Source organism: Oxyura jamaicensis, assembly GCF_011077185.1.
Source record: "Oxyura jamaicensis isolate SHBP4307 breed ruddy duck chromosome 9 unlocalized genomic scaffold, BPBGC_Ojam_1.0 oxy9_random_OJ106420, whole genome shotgun sequence".
Classification (NCBI taxonomy): domain Eukaryota; kingdom Metazoa; phylum Chordata; class Aves; order Anseriformes; family Anatidae; genus Oxyura; species Oxyura jamaicensis.
In genome coordinates, this window is record NW_023304183.1 from 47,528 (window position 1) to 63,755 (window position 16,228).

At 60.7% G+C, this 16,228-nt stretch overlaps 1 protein-coding gene across 1 annotated transcript; it reads right to left on the reverse strand.

The window, feature by feature from the left end:
* Positions 1–848: 848 nt before the first annotated feature.
* LOC118157677 (ETS translocation variant 5-like) lies at positions 849–13,597 on the reverse strand. The gene is given in 15 exon segments (XM_035312100.1): positions 849–2,619; positions 2,760–2,861; positions 3,268–3,437; positions 3,614–3,682; positions 4,408–4,435; positions 4,437–4,468; positions 5,067–5,133; positions 5,135–5,327; positions 6,694–6,963; positions 7,294–7,423; positions 12,293–12,343; positions 12,442–12,489; positions 12,643–12,730; positions 12,819–12,955; positions 13,413–13,597. Coding segments are annotated over 14 exon segments (1,515 nt in total). The 5' UTR covers positions 12,864–12,955; positions 13,413–13,597; the 3' UTR covers positions 849–2,397.
* Between the last annotated feature and the right edge of the window lie 2,631 nt (positions 13,598–16,228).

Here is a 16,228-nt window from a genome sequence, read left to right on the forward strand (position 1 = left end):
AGGCTGTCTCCCCGTGTCTGGACGGCTGCAGCTGAGCATCACTTGGAGGATCCCACAGTGCACTTGCAGGCTAAAACACCAAGGCTGGTGCCACGGAGCTCTCCAGGCAGCAAGAGGAGGTGCCTTCAGGGACTAAGCAGCCCATTTAACTCTGTGGAAGGCTTCGTGCAGGTTGCATTGGTTTTGCTGGCTAACTTCGGTCAGCTCAGGGCCACCTCGGCCAGCACTGCTGGGGTGGGAGACGTGGCTTTATGCATGGATGACGTGGGGGAGGCATCATGCCCTGCAGCACCCACGCAAATCACAAATCCCAGTCCTCAGGTGACAAATGAGAGGCCCCAGGTTTGATTTACATGGAGCAGCTTACTCAGCTTGCAAGCTGCTAAAAGCCCAAGGAGAAGCACAGAGAGCTGTGTGCTCCGGCTCCTGGTGCCCTTGGTGGGGTCTCAGGTTTCCGGGGGTGAGCAAAGGGGACAGACACTGCCTTACCTCCCCTGTGGCAGTGCTCAGGAGCAGGCTGTATTAAATCAGTGCCTACAAGGCAGGAATTGGCCCAGCTCGATCAGATCCCCTAGCTGGACGTGGCTTTGTGAAGGTGCTGTGAGCCCTGGAGATGGGGATGGGGCAGGAGAGCCAGGTATGGGGGGTTTCAGCTCTCATGCCCTGTACACCTCCAAGTGGTCCCAGGGGCTTCACACACAGCCCCCACATGTGGTTCTGCCTCAAAAGCAGGTTGAGAAGCCCACCCATCCTTTTCCCCCCTCCCTGGGAAGCCCCAGTCCTCCCAGCAGCGGAGGCCCTGCCACCAGCTCACGGCGCATGCCAAGCGCAGCCCCAGCAGACAGGAGGAACAGAAAGCAAGATCCTTTATTGTACACAGTACAGAACGTAATGCAGCTTTGCAGGAGATACATAGCCCTGCTCAAGTAAAGGTTATTTGAAATCAGTCCTCAGATTAACCCCTTCCTGCACCGTAGACCTGCCACACTGAGCAAATGCTTACAGCTGTCCCCAGGGTGTGGATCCCGTGATCCAATGCTTCCCAATAGCATGGGCCACTTGGTACCTCCCAGGGATAGCAACCAAGCCTACCGGGAGTTAATCTTCATACTTCCCGCCCCCCCCCCCCCCCCCCCAAAAAAAAAATGATTCAGTCCAAAAAAATCCAAACAAAGCTAACTAAGGAGGAGGAAAAAAAAATCCTATACAGCATTTACAACAAAAACATGTAGCCGGTGGGGTTACGCGTATATGAGAGGTGGAGGAGTGCGGAGAGCTGCAGTGGGTGGGGGGGCCCCACAGTCCAGCCCCACTGTGCTCAGAAGGGAACGAGGCTGAGCTCTTGCCCTTTCAGTCTTGGACCCCCCCAGGAGCAAGGACTCGAGCAGTGAAATGGAGTGGACCAGAAACTTCAGTGCCGTGGGGGCACGTGCACAGCTGGGGTAGCTCCCCATGTACTGCCAGCTGCCCCAGGGCACAGCAGCAGGGCTGCAGAAAAGAGCTTTGCCTTAAAATACAAAAAAAAAAAAATCTACAGAAAAAAAGTTTAGAAATTCTTTTTTTTTTTTTCCTAAAACATTCCAAAAAAAAAGGGAGGAAGATAGATAGTGTCATGGTCTCCTCCCCTGAAATTAAACCCATCGCACAGAGCCTGAGCTGGGGAAGAGAATTTAGGGGGACACAGGAAAGGGGGGGGGGGGAGAAGGCTAAGGGACTGTTACATCAGAGAGCAACACTCGAGGGGAACGAGGTGGGGCGGGGAGGTGTTGTCCAGGAAGAAGGCAGAAGGCAGCTCCAGCTCGGGGTGGGACACCATGCACATCAGCCCTGGGGCATGGGCACGGTGTGTCCCCTGCCCGAGCCCCCCCCCAGACACCCCTCGCCTGTGCAAATCGAAGCCCTTTCCAACACACAAGGCAGCTACGCATATTGTGATCGATGCAAAGCAGATTGTCGTGACAATTCGCTACACAGTCACACCGTCTAGACCAGTCTCACGGGCGCTGCTGAAGCCATCGGCCGTCGCTTGCTCATGAGAAACGTGGCCCGGGTCAGAGACTTGGTGTTTAGCTCCCCTCTCCCCAAAACACCTCTGGGATGCCTGGCGGGAGGTGCCAGCCACGGGCAGTCCTACGCACTAGCCCTTGGACAGTAAGGTTGTGGACTCAGCGCTGACACACACCGGGGCTTTTAGCTTGCTCCAACGGCGCTTACAGGTAAAGGCCAGTCTGTGTGTGCGCACACGCGTTTCATCTCCTTTTGTGTTTCGTTGTTTGTTTGCTTTTTTGTTTTTTGTTTTTTTTTTAAGAAATGGCAAAAAGTATTCTTTACAAAACCATTGCCCTTATTTGCCCAAAGCAGAGGTGCTAGTGCTCGTCGCTGTGCCGGCCGGCCAAGTCAGTAGGCGAAGCCCTCCGCGTAGGGAAGGCCGCCGCAGTGATCCACCTCCAGGAGGTACGCGGGGCTGTCCTCGAAGTGCGTCAGCGGCAGCGTGTCCTCCTCGTTCACGTGGCAGTCGGGCTCCGCTTTCAGGAAGGGGCGCTGATTGTCGGGGTAGGCCATAGAGAAGAGGGCGTCGGGGTCGCAGACGAACTTGTAGACATACCGCTCGCCGGCCACCTGCAAGCAGAACGAGCATCAGAGGTCAGGAACGAGAAGCTGGGCCAGGCCAGTACTGGCAGTGCCCCTCCTGTGGCATGCCAGGATGGGGGGGGTGACGCTGGGGACGGCCACCCCCGGCTGGGCACGGGGCCACTTGCCTTCTGCATGATGCCCTTCTCGTAGTAGTAGCGCAGGGAGCGGCTCAGCTTGTCGTAGTTCATGGCCGGACGGTTCTTCTGGATACCCCAGCGCCGTGCCACCTGGAGAGCAAAAGGCCACAGCCGTGACAGCTCCAACCCGTGTCTGGGCACAGATCCCCCCCAAAAGCCGAAGCCCACAGGCTCTGCCCGCCCCGGGACGCTGCTCAGGGCCTGGAGCCAGGGCACGGCCTCACCCCGGCCCCCCTGAGCCCAGCCCATGGGTGATGGATGCGAGGGGCACTCGGGTGGTTCCTGCTGCCACAACGCAGCCGGCGCAGAACCAGAGGCCTAATCAAAAGCCGTTTGATTCGGGGGAGCCTGCCAGAAAAGCTGCTTCACCACCGCAATTTCCATGCAAGGCGTAACAGACATTACGGGTAATTACCCACAGCATGCGGCTCGCTGCCGCAGCTGCTTTCAATTGCTTCCCAAACAGCTTCTTCCTCTGCATCCCCCCACCCCATACCTCCTCGGGCTCGATCAGCTTGAACTCCATGCCACGGCCGGTCCAGGCGATGAAGTGAGCGTTGGCGGGGTCGTCCAGGAGCGTGACGAGGAACTGCCAGAGCTGCAGGGACCCCCGCCGCTGGTAGGGAGGGCCCTCACGGTACAGGGTGGGCTCCTGCTTCACCTTACCTGCCCACAGCGAGACGGCTGGCTCAGCCCCGGGACATGGGGCCACGCTCAGCCCCACGGGAGAGGCACCGCCAGGGCACAGCAGTGACGCTGAGCGGCCTCTGCACCCGACGGCTCCTCTGTGGGCACCCCTGGGTGCGGAGCCTGCCCCCGCCGCCCCTTGGCTGGCTGCTTACCCTCCAGTCTCTCCGGTACCACACACGTGTCATCGAAGTACAATCGTGTGTCCTTTTCATACGAAAATCCTAGGGGAGAGAGCCCTCCCATTAGCATGGGGCCCCTGCCCCATCCTCAGGACACCTGGCTGGGCCCAAGCCAGCTCAGAGACCTGGCATCCCAAGGCTGGGAGCTGCCCCCTCCGTGGTTATTTCTGGCCACGCCGTCGGCTTCGTTGCCACGTCCGGCTAGCTGAGCACAGCACAGATCTGTCCTCCCCTCACCCCAAGGAGCTGGAATAACCAAAACCCTCTTAGCAGCTATATTGGGCATGTTATCCCGGATTACATGGGGCGGCGCGTTGCTCCCATGCCCTCACAGAGCACTCCCGGTGCCAGGGCGCGAGGTGGATCATGTCCCTCACAGGTGACATGGTGCTCTTGGTATTTTTGGGGTGTCCCGTGGCTCTGCCAGACCTGATTGGGTGGTGGGAGAGGAGCCACGGGGTCTGCTAGCACTGCTGGGGACATGTCCTTAGCTACTGGGTGGCCATGAACCTTTCTCACCACTGAATCAGCCCCCGAGACAGAGCCCATGCTTGGACTGCACCAGGGTCCCCAGGAGCCGAGCGAGCCCTCACCCCACTCCCATCCCTGCTCGTGGGGAGAGGCTTGGCACAAGGAAAACCCTAAAACCCTGGGCACAGAGAGACCCTGCCAAGGCCCTTGCAAGGGACAGGATGGAGGGCTGGGGAGGGACACGGCAATGGGACCCATCCCGAAGTTATCAGCCCCCGGCCATGAGGCACACTCACCGTCGTTGTTGCTGGGGAAGATGCCCCCCCCTCATGTACGAGGACTGGCAGTTAGGCACTTCTGCAAGGGAGGAAAAGGCAGTGGTAAGCCTCACAGCACCTTGTCTCCTGGGCATCTTGTCCCTCCCCAGACTGCCTTGTGGCACCTCACGCCTATCTTTGGGGAGAAACCAGTATAATTTACAGGGGCGGGGGGCACTTGAGCAACCACGGGTGGCACAGTCCACATCAGTGCATGTTTCCACCAAATGATTTGGGCCATGTGCTAACGGAGGCAGCCACAGCCCATGAGTAGCGCAGGGTTTCTGGCTGCCTCCCTCCCCTGCCATCTGCTCGGCTGCACCGAACCACCTCCCGCCAGCCTGAGGTCACAGTATTTTTAGGCCCTAAGGCGCTTAGAGGATTTTCCGTGATGCTCGTGGGGTTCAGCACCAGCCACCAGAAACTGCAGCAGGGTGGGCACAGGCCCTGGGGACACCCCCCTGCTGCAGCACAGAGCGCACAGTCACAGCGCACATAATTTGGGGAATGCCTGCATCACCCCCTCCCTTTTAAAGAAAAGAGGGGGAAAAATGAAAAAGACAACCCTGAAGGACTGCTGTTCCCTGCCTGCACGGGGCACAGATCCAACGTCACAGCCCGCCCCACTTGCCACCCACCTGAGTCGATGCAGTAGTCCCTGGGCTCCTGCTTGATGCCCATGGGGGACTGGAAGCTGTGCCCGGGGGGGGGCAGGCAGGCTGGGGCCGGCGTGCTCATAGAGCGGGTCGTGGTACTCCTGCTTGAATCCCTGAGCGGGGTGGGGGGCGGCCGGGCCGACGGGCTCCGACAGCTGCCGGTGGTAGACGGGGCGGCCGTCCCCAGGAACAGTGGGCTGTGGCGGGAAGGGGTGGCAGGGCTCAGACATCTGCCTCTGAAACCTGGGGGAAAAGGGACACAGTGTCACAGAGGGGTGGTGGCGGGCACCACAGGGGCACCTGGGGTGCGTGGGGCAACCGCTGACAGCTCGGCCAGTGGGACACCCATCTGGGATGGGGGCATCACGCAGTAGTGCTGTGGGTTCCCCGGCCAAGGGATGGGGACCCTCAGCTGGGTGAACAGGAAGGCACAGGGGCCACCCCCGACACACCCCACACCCATCAGGTAACGTGAGGGACTGACAGGATGCTTGGATAAGAGCACGGTAAACAAAACCAAACCCCCGTTAATTAGAAATAAACCCAGCCCGGAGGCAGTGGGGCGGCACCATGGTGAGGCAGAGCCGCAGGGCCCGAGGACGCTGCAGCCATGCAGGCGCTTACGCAAAGCCAAATCCCCTGCGCAGCGCCGCAGAGCCAGCTGGCCGCTAATCTGCTGGGATTAAACCTCGCGCTGGGCGGCGGGAGCACTATTTTCAGCCAGAGGCACCGGTGCCCTCCGCCCAGGCTCTGTGCTACCACGGGGGTACGGGACCATCCCGAGGGGGTGCTGCTGCTGCATCCCCTGCCCAGCCCAGCACCTTGAAAGGCTATCTCCGCGCGCCCGGTCCTTTCGGGGCCGCCGCGCACCATTTGGCTTTGTAACCAGATCCCCCCCAGCTGACGGGCTGGGATTACTCCATTTCCGACCCGCGTCCCCCTGCCCTTCCTGAGTGAAACCCAAGCCCTGTGATGGTATGGCGCTTCCAGATGGGTCACGGCCAGCCCCCCCGCATAGCTCGAAGGTCGCCCGGAGCCGAGCTCCGTGCTGGGGCCAGCTGCTGCCCCCCTTTGCTTGGGGAGGGATGCGCATCCTGGGCACCCACTGCATGCCCTGAGGGGACACCTTGATGGTGCTGCCACAGGATGAAGCCACAGCTCATGAGGAAGGGGGAAGCAGGGTGTCTCCCTTGCAGCCCCCAAATCCTCTTCTCCCCTCTCCAAGTCACCTTAAAGGGCAACACAACACCCGTCCTGCACCTGACTGACGAGGCTGAGGGGCTGCAGCACCAACCCGGGTGGGAGCAAAAATTACAAGAAATCCCCTGCACCAAGATGGCACCCAAATCCAGCCAGTCCACTGGGGGGGCGGGAGATCTCAGCCGAGGATTCACAACCTGTGCCCTGGGCTGCTGGTGCAGCAGTTTTTTGCTCCTCGGCCGCATCCTGGTGCGGAGCACCTCGCACACCCTGCACCAGGGCAATGGCTGTACCCCCAGCCCCATGGCACCGGTTCCTAGGAGCCCCAAAACACTGCAACCCCAGCAAGGGGACGAGGGGCTGGGTGTCCCACCTCCCTCCCCACAGCTGGAAGGCTGCCGATCCTTACCTGTGCTCTGCAGGGTATTGGTTTTCCGACATCATCTTTGGCATGTGCATGGGCTGGTGAGGCGGCCGCGGCACCGCAAAGGTTTGCTGCCTCTGCTCATGCAGCGGGCGCGGGGCGGGCACAGCGCTGCGGAGCGGGGCCGCCGGGGTGCCATGGGCAGCCGCCTGCACTGCCGGGGCTGGCAGGGAGGATCCTGGCTGCGTGGGGGACACCGGCGTGGCGGGCGGCGTTAATGGCTTGAACCCAGCAGGGGGCTTCCTGTCGTAGGCACTGCAGGGTGCAAGAGGGGACGGTGACGATGGTGCTGGTGGCTCCAAGGTAAAGCTAATGTGGCTGGACGGGTGGCATCCCTGAGGGAGCCTCAGTACAGGCCTCCCCCTCCCAGCACCCATAGCTCAACCACCCACAAGGGGCTCCCCCTCTGTTCCCAGTGCCACAAGGGACCCAAATTTCTGCCAGCTCCAGTGCAGACATCCAGTGCTGTGGGGGGGCACATGCAGATGGGATGCTCCCTGCCACCCAGCCCCATCTTCTGGGCTTCTGAAAGGGTGCCAGAAGCAGCCTGTGCTGCCTGGAGGCGTTTCGCCTCCGGCGACCTACCAGCAGTTGTAGAGGCACTTGTCTCCATAGCTGGCACAGAGAGCCTGCTCGTGGCTGCAGGCCGACAGCTCTGAGGAAGGGCTGTGCAGCTCCCGCTTGATCTTGGCCGGAGGTGGGGCGTGCAGGACTACTGGAACAAGAGAGAGGAGGAGGAGGAAGAGGAGGACACAGTCACCACATTTTCCCAGCCCTGGCTCCACCACCACGGATTCTGACCCAGAGCGGGAGCAGGCAATGGGTGCTGCCAGCCCTGGGGAGCATCCTCTTGGGTGCTGGGGGTTCAGGTGCCAATGCCCCCTCAGACAGCACAGCCTCGGGGCCGGGAGCATCAGATAATCACACCACAGCTGGCTGGAGGCCCTGCAGGACCGTCCTCCCAACCCATGCATGCCAGCGGACCAAGCTGTGGTGGCTGGGAGGGCAGAGGTGCTGCCAGCACACGAACCCCACAGTGAGGGCATCGAGACCCAAACCCCTCCCTTGAGGGGCAACGAGCCTTGCAGTGCAGCATCACGCTGCCCTCTGCCCATCCCCTCGGCTGCTGCACGCTGCATCTGCAACGAGCACGAGCTCTGCTCCCACCGGCACCTTCGGTAGCTTCGTGGTTTGAGTGGGAGATGCAGGCAGGGAAAGCTGGCACAAGCTCTCTTGGCTCCCACCTAGCGAGGCAGAGCTGTGGCAAGGAGTGGCAAGCAGCCAGCTGGCAGCCCCACACCTCCTGGGTGCAGCCTCATGACCAAGGGGACACAGCCCCAGGACCACGAGGGGACAGGGGAGGAGAGACAGGGTGTTATGAGTCCGAGGGGCAAATGGGCTGTTAAACTCCAAGACATCCGCTCCCACAGCACCGCCAGGCCCGCTCACTATCCATACACATTTCAAATGGGGCAATATATGCTTAACCTCTTTAATCTAAAAGCGGGCACTCTAGGAAAGGGAAAGCGTGGCCGAGATCTTTACCTAAACCATGCCTGAACCGGAGAGCCAAGACGAATCGGAAGCAGAGTATTAGCTTCGTGAGAAGTCTAAACACAGCCCAGTTACGCCATAGAGGAGCGAATAGCTCCAGGACAACTGTTCACAGCTTGCCAGGTAATTAGCTGCTCCCCTAATTTGTCAAAACCTTTAAAGAGCTGCTGATCTCCCCCAGCCCCCCCTCCCCCCCCAGGCAGCCCAGCACAGCTGGTACCAAGGGCATAAAAAACTCCAGGGAGTATTTGAAACACGAAGCCCAGGCTGAGCAAGCACAGCCCCTACGCTCCCTGGACCCCCCCCCCCCCCGGAGACAGATTTCAACCCCCAGCCCCTCCCCGGGAGCAAGGCCGGGCTGCTCCCGGGCATTTCGGGTGTTAACGGGGCCAGCGCAGAGGCTGTGAAGCCCAGGCACCCCGCGAGGCACGGGAAAGCAGAGGGGAAACTTGCTTTGGAAGGGCTCCAGCTGCCTATCACGGGCATGTTTCTCCCTAACAGTCTCCGTGTTGTTCGAGCAGGGTTGTTTTTCCGCCAGCCGCACAATGGGGTCTGGTTATTCATTGAAAAAAAAAAAAAGAAAAAAAAAAAACCCTCTCCGCGGGCACCACCCTCCATTCACAAACAATTTGGAGCGCTCCATTCATGCGGTTGGGGAAAAAAAAAAAAAACAAAAAAAAAAAAAAAAAAAAAAAAGAAAGAAAAATTTCCCCAGAGCTTAGCACTGCCATTCACGAAAAGGGAAACGATCCTTCAGATCATAACAGAGACCAGCTGGCTGCGCCGAGCAGCCCGGACTTTGTGCAACGTTTGGATTCCTTACACAAACACCGCGGGGCTGGCCCGCGCTGCTCCTCACCACGCTGCCTTTCCGCCAAGTTCATTCAAAGCCCAGGCGATTGTGCAAGGCGCTGGGGCCGGAACGCCCTTCGGCGAGAGCGGGGAGCGAGGAGAAAGACAAAATAAACGCGGGCGGCCGCTCGGGGAAAGCGTCACGCAGCCACGGCTCGCACCGAGCTGCCTTCGGGTCCCCGGCCCTGCCAGGAGCTGCTCTCCTGCCCCAGAGCCCAAGCAGCCCACGGGGTATGGTATCTGAGTTCTGGTTCTGGCAAGGAAGAACACGCCATGACTGATCTCGGTTTTCTGGGTGCTGAGTGGGAAAGGTACACCCTGCCCCAGCACCCAGTGCCGCAAAGGCACGGCAGGAGCACAAGCGCTCTGAACCTCTTGGTTCCTCCACTCCTCGCTGCAATTAAAAGCTAAAAAAGCTAACAGAGGGAGCCGCCCGGAGGCTCACCCATTCCGGGACTGGGCCATGTGGAGGGGACACCCCAAAGCTGTTTGGGGCTGTCAGGGCTCTGAGCCTTGAGCACTGATTTGGATGGCACGCGGTGAGCTTCGAGGACAGCAGCTCTGCTGCTGCTAGCACCCGCTGCCCACGGAGATGGGAAGTGAAGAAGCCCCACTCCCAGCACAGCCACTGGCTCAGAGACCTCGGCACCCACTCCTGCCATTGCCGTGGGCACGGAGCTCTCCGCCAGCCCCTCCGTCCCACCGCGCCAGGCACTGCTGGAGCAGGACGCACCCAAGGTCACGCCAGGAGAGGAGCCAGAAATAGAAGCTGTGCTCCTGCTCTCCTTTGTTTAAACAATCCTTCCTCGGAAACAAGCCTCCTTCTTTAATTTCGGCGTGTACGAAAACCCACTCCACGCCCTGCTCACCCACTTTAGCTACAAACCATCCCTGCAGGGGGACAAAAGTCCCCAGAAACCAACCTTTCCACCCCCAAAAAATAGGGACACCCCTCAAGACCTTCACACCTTGCATCTGCGGGGGGGGGGAAGCCTCTCAATGCTTGCTTTCCACACCACAATCCTATCTCTCCCTGGTTATCTTAACAGCTGATCAAGATAGTACACCATGCACATATTCTTCTCGCCAGGGCATGAGGACAAGGGACACAGGGACACAGGACAGAGGACAAGGGACACAGGACGTGTTAGCCTGCATGCCAGCCCCTACCTACACCTGGCCAGGGAGGTTTTGCCCACCAGGAACAGGAGCTGCCCCTCCACCTGGATGCCCCAGCACCCAAAGGGCAGTTCTGAGGAGTCCTGTATCTCCTGGGTGGCTTAAAAAGCACCAAACCCAGCCTCTCGCAGCTCCACCAAGGGCACCAAAGGCAACACACACTTTATTCAAAGGAGCCCTGCTTTCCCAATCCCCACAGACACGTTTTTTCCCCAGCACAAGGGGCTGCAGGCGACGATGTGCTGCCTGCCACCCGTGTGTGCCTTGGTACCAAACCCCAGCTCCGAGCCCGTTCCTGCAGAAAGCCCCAACCCGCGAGCAGGCGGCCAGCGCACTGCATGGGGGTTCAGCAGGGTGAGAGCAGTGCTGCAGCTCGGAGCGCCGCCGGTACCCGGCCCAGCACACGTGGGCCACAGGCTCAGAGCTGAGCGGGACCCGTCCCTCGCAGTGCCCCCGCTGCAGGTGCTCTCAAGCACTGTCACCCCCTGAGCTGCAGCACTGGTCAGGGACTCAGAGGAGCTGGGCTCCCCGTCTCCCTGGCAGGGCACCACCAGGCCCCCCAGGAGCTGCTGCTGAGCCCCACAAGCCTCTGTGTGTGGGAGCACTCAGCCAAACTCCCCCCGGCCCGACAGCAAGGGAAACGTCTGCTTTATCTCCCCAGGAGAGTTCAGGAAGGTTATCGGAGTGGGAAGTCTCGCAGGGACATCGCCTTCCAAGCGACAACATCATTTCCACACCGGGGCTGCAGAGGCCGAGCAGGTTAAAAGAATGTTTAAAAGCCTCGACCAAATGCTTTTTCCTCCCTGCATCGCCCAGAAAAGTTTGTCTCCTCTCTCTGAGCTCTTCAGGTTACAAGGAAACAAGAGACTGCCAAAAGGCACTGGAAACAGCTCCAGCTCTCCGAGCCACCCTCCCACGCACGCTGCAGTTTGCACTGCTCCGAGCAAGAGCTGACGGGCTGCACCAGGATGTCAACAGCGAGCCGCGTTTCTGACTCCGGGCTTGCCTTTTATCTCAGGGGAGAAAAGGGGGGAGAAAAAAAAAAAAAAAAAAAAAGCGCATCTGAAACTTGGGCTGCCTGGAACAGTTTAATGGCAAGCTTCCCACTCAGAAGTAATCAAAGGGCAATAATTAACATGCGTTTACTGTAGTATAAGATACTCTGCTGCATGCTGTGACAAAGCTGGAATGAGAAATCTGTTCGACTGCAGGCTAAATTTGATTTCCTTTAAGTTCTGTGGCTGTCTGGTTCAGCAGCAGAAGGCAGCTAGGAACACTAGGCTGCTACTTCTGCTCTCCAGGTAACAACTGAACACATCCCGACCCCCCTCAAGCCTTCAGTGCCAGGACTGTCGGCACCGAGCCTGCTGCAAGCCCGACACACCATTAACTGCACACCAGCCCCTGCCCTGGCCGCTGACTGGTTTGGGCAATGAACCACGACTAGGAAAAAGCTCGCTCCCTATTATGCAATTCAAGAGGGACTGCATTTTCACTGGCCTCCTTTTTTAAACGTGCTTGCTTGCCAGAGATTAATGCTGCTTAAAGCAGCTCAAGTTTCACCGCTCAGGTCTGCTCTTGCCAACAGCGCTAGGCCAGGACTGCAAAAAGCTCCAGAAACTGCAGAGATTGTGGCTAACCAACAAGCCCAGCACAGGCTCTCCCATCCACTTGAAAAGGAAAAGCAGCATTTATAAGCAAATCAACGTTACTAGGAACAAGCAGCGAGTCTCAGAGGAGCCCAGATATCAGTTAGAGATATTTCCCTGCAGTTGGGTATAGTTTTCCCCGTTATGAGATGCAGGGCACTGCGAGCCTTGTCTTCGTGAGCCCAAGCAGCGCAGACACACATACTTTCTCCCCAAAGGCAGAGAGCTTCAGGGTTTCAGATTCGGCAGCAGCCTCTCCCCAAGGAAGCGACCCCAACGCAAGCGCAATGTTTTGCACAGGCACCTCGACGCTTCCACCCCCGAGAACAAAAGCCGTAAGCAGTACTTACAGTTGTCAGACTGGAAATCTGGGACAAATTGTTCGTCGTCGGGGACCTGAGCTAAAAAAATAAAAAATAAAGGTTTTATAGCACTTTCGGTTCTCAAAAAATGCTCGTGCAGAGATTTTACATGGCAAAAGGCGGAGGTGAAGACTTGCCTTCAGCTAGCCAGGCCTCTTGGAGCTGGCTGAGATCCTGGAAGAGCTCTGGAACAGAGTGAAAGTCTTAGGCACTCGACAGAAAAATAAATAAAACGGCCGCTATTTGCGGAATTATCTCTCTAAGCCAACAAAGCCCAAGGAGAGCTGTCTCCTACGGACTCAGCGAGGGCACAGGGACCCGCGGGCAGCCCTGCTCACCTTCCGAATCGTGGGCCAGGTCGGTCTCCAAAAATTTCCTTTTCCTGTCGGACCCCAGCCGGCCTCGGCCCTCCTCGGTGCACGACTTCTGCAAGGACGAGGGCGTGAGCGGCCCGGGAGGGGGGCAGCCACGGGAGCCCCCAGGGACCGGGGAGGGGGGCACGGGGCAAACTTACCCCGGGGCCCATGAAGGGAACCTGCTGGTCGTAGAAGCCATCCATGGTGTGGGGCAGGCCGACAGTGCCCCCGGCACGCTCAGCATCGACACCAGCCCGGGAAGGGGGCTCCCGCCTGGGCTCCGGCAGGTGCGAGGCTGCGGGGTAAGGGGGGGGGAAAGCGGAGATCTCAGGACCCGTTCCCGACTCTGCCGCCCCCAGGGCTGGCCGGGGGCCGGTGCGGGCCCGCCGTAGCCCCCCGCTGCGTGATGTCACCGGATTTCTATAGAGACGGCCGTGACATCACGCGTCGCGGGCAGGGCGGCCCCAAGCTCCCGGTTCCGCCGCCGCCGCCGCCGCCGCTCCCCCGGTGGCTCCCCCCGGCCCCGCCGATGCTCGGCGCTGCAGGGCCGCGCCGCAGCCGGGCCCGTTCCCACGCCGCCCCATTCATAAACTCCGCCCCCCCCCTTCTTCCCCCTCCTCCTCCTCCTCCCTACCCTCCCCCTCCTCCCCTCGCTGGCGCGCGCCCCCCGCCATTCACCCCGCGCCATTCATAAACACCGCCCCCGCCCCGCGCCGGGCCCCGCGGAGCTGCACGGGCCGTCGTGGGCTCACCCGTTGCAGGCGGGGCCGGGGCCGGGGCCGGGGCCGGGGCCGGAATGAGCCTCGGGAAGCGCCACTCCTCGCCCGGGCACCGGGCACCTCGCTGCCGCTCTGCGCCGGCCCCCAGCCCCCGAGCGAGCGGCCCCCACCACGCCCCGCCCAGCGCCGCTTGTTTACCCTCGGCACCGCCCAATGGGGCGCCGCCGCCCCGGCGTCCTCGCCTTTCGATTGGTCGGAGAGCGTCCGAGAGCCCGCCCCCGCGCCGCTCCCAGGGCTCCATTGAGGCCGGCGGGGTGGGAGGGGCGCGCGGCAGCCAATGGGTGCGGCGCGATTTGCGTGGCCCCGCCGAGGCCGTTTTTCATTCATAAAAAAATAGAAAGGGGGAAGGGGCCGGCGGGCGGGGCGGGGGCAGCTCGGCGCTTAAAGGGGCCGCCGCCTGCCCCGGGGTGGGGGGTGGGGAGCGAAGTGGGGGGCACGGGGGTGTGGGGGGCCGGTGAGACAGCTCGGGGGCCGGAGCCGGGATGCCCATAGCTCGTTCCCAAGCACCTGCCGCAGAGCCCTGCGGTTGGGTGGGCTGCAGGCCTCACACTGCATGTGTGCCCCCCGCGCACTGGGGGCGATGCTCTGCGGGGGGCTCTCCCTGCAGGAGGGGTCCCCCTACCAGCCCCCTCCCGTGAGCCTGGCCTGAGCCACTCCGAGTGCCTGCTTTTGCTTTTTTTTTTTTTTTTTTTTTTTTTTTTTTTTTTTTTTCCATACAGGCAGCCTGCAGCCAAGGCTGCCTTTGAGAAGGAGCCTTTGGAGGGGCCCGTGGGAAGCAATTCCCACCTGGGTGGGCTCAGCATTTCCCGACCAGGTGCCTCAGTTTCCCCATTTCGACTTAGCCGTTTGCACAGCAATCTGCTGCTACGCTCCGCAACCCCTGACGACCTGTGCGAGGGTCCGCTGTTGTTGCAGAGCAAGACAGACAATCCCTTATCGATAGGGAAAGGTAAAGGGAGGGAGAGCTCAGCAGCTGCCGTCCCTCTTGGACTGGGGAGGAGTGGAGCCTCCTGCTTGCATCCCAGAAGGGTGCCCAGACCTTTGGGTGCCTCTCCGCACGGCGTAGCCTTGGCCACTTGGAAATCCTCAGGGGGTCACGGGATTGCAGGTGCCCCGGGATGGCTGCCCAGCACATCTCAGGAATCTTTCTGTGGCTGTTGGCATATTGGGGAGCTTCTGGAATCCTACAGGGCCACCACTGCTCCCCAGGGATGATGCTGGGAGCTGCAGGTGCTTTGTCTTGTTCCGTGCCCTGCGTGGGAGCTGCCACGATGCCCCAGCAGCGAGGTGCCTGCATGCTGGGGACACGTGTGGGGGGTGCTCCTGGGGGGTTCTGCAGGAGCCGGCGCTCTCATGTTTCCCCCACGTATGGGCAAGAAGGATTCAATCACCACTGGTAAAACCAGCAGCTGACGTGCAGTCGGGCAGGCAGCGAAAGCACAGGCAGGCGGCACGCTGTGCTGCTGGGGATGAGCCGGGTCGCAGGCAGGCAGACATGGGCAGAACTGGGAGCCCCGGCAGCCCTGGTGGCTGCTGCAGTGGAGGGGGAGCACCCTGGGGGCCCACCTGGCCCTGCCCTTCCCTCCCGGCTGCACCCGAGCCGGGCCAGGTGCCGGGGTGCCCTGGGGTCTCCTCGTGGTGCCTTGGGAAAAGCTGAAGCCCCTGGGGCAGCCCCGATCGAGAGAGGGATGGTAACCAGTGCCTGCTAAATTTAGAACCTACTCAGGAAACAAACAAACAAACAAAACACAACAAAACAAATCACAGGCTCCAGATTTAGCCCATCGCACCTCCCGACGAACACAGCTCAGCTGCGCAGCTCTGTCGTGCCGCAGGAAATCCCGCCACACGGGTGCCCTCAGTGGGGCACAGCCCCTTTGCTTCCCCAAAAGTGGGGCCCCCACGCTTGGCCAGGCCCCGGGGACATGACGTTCAGGACCGGGCAGTGCTTCGTCACCAGCTTTATTGGACAGAAGCCCGCGGCAGGCCAGGCAAACACGGCAACACGCACACCGCTACGAGCACCACGCTACTTCCATGCGGGCTGCGGATGTGGTGGGAGCCCAGGGCTGGAGCTCCCCTGGGGGAGGGCAGGGACCCCACTGTGTCCTGCAGCCTTTGGGGTACCAATGGGGGTGACACTGAGGGGGACAGAGGGTTTGGGGGCCCGAAGGGCCAAGCAGTGTGTTCCTCCTCTGCGCTGCCACAGGCGGGCTGCTGCCCCCGTTCCTGCGGGGCCCCCAGGGGCAGACCTTTGTGCTGCTGGCCTCAGGCACTGGTCAGCCACTGGCCCCATTGCTTCATGTCCTTGGCATGGCAGTGGGAGCAGACCCAAGCCATCGTCCTGTGGAGGAGGTGGCAGGCTTGGGGCTCAGGCACACCCCAGGAGCACTGCTGTGGGGCAGATGCCCCCTTGGGGACCGCCTCGCTGCCACCAGGAGAGGTCGTCCCCAGCAGAGCCCTGGCAGACCGGTGCTGGTTCGTCACCATCGCAGTGACACAGGAGGCTCATCGTGTCCTGTGGGACACAGGAGCCAAAAGAGCACCGCTGCCTCAGCTCCGCTGCCACCGCCAGCAAAAGAGCCCAGCAGACGGCCCGCGTGCTGCTCTTTGCCCAGAGCATGAGCCCAGCGAAGCGGGACCGGGTGCAAGGATCAGGTCTGCAGAGAAAAAACCTGCTGCTCTCCTCCAGGCACATAGCCACGGCATAAACAGGTCCAGACCAAGCGGGCAGGGAAAAGGAGCCAAATCTGCTTCTACAAATGCCCCTGATCTCACATCAGCACACC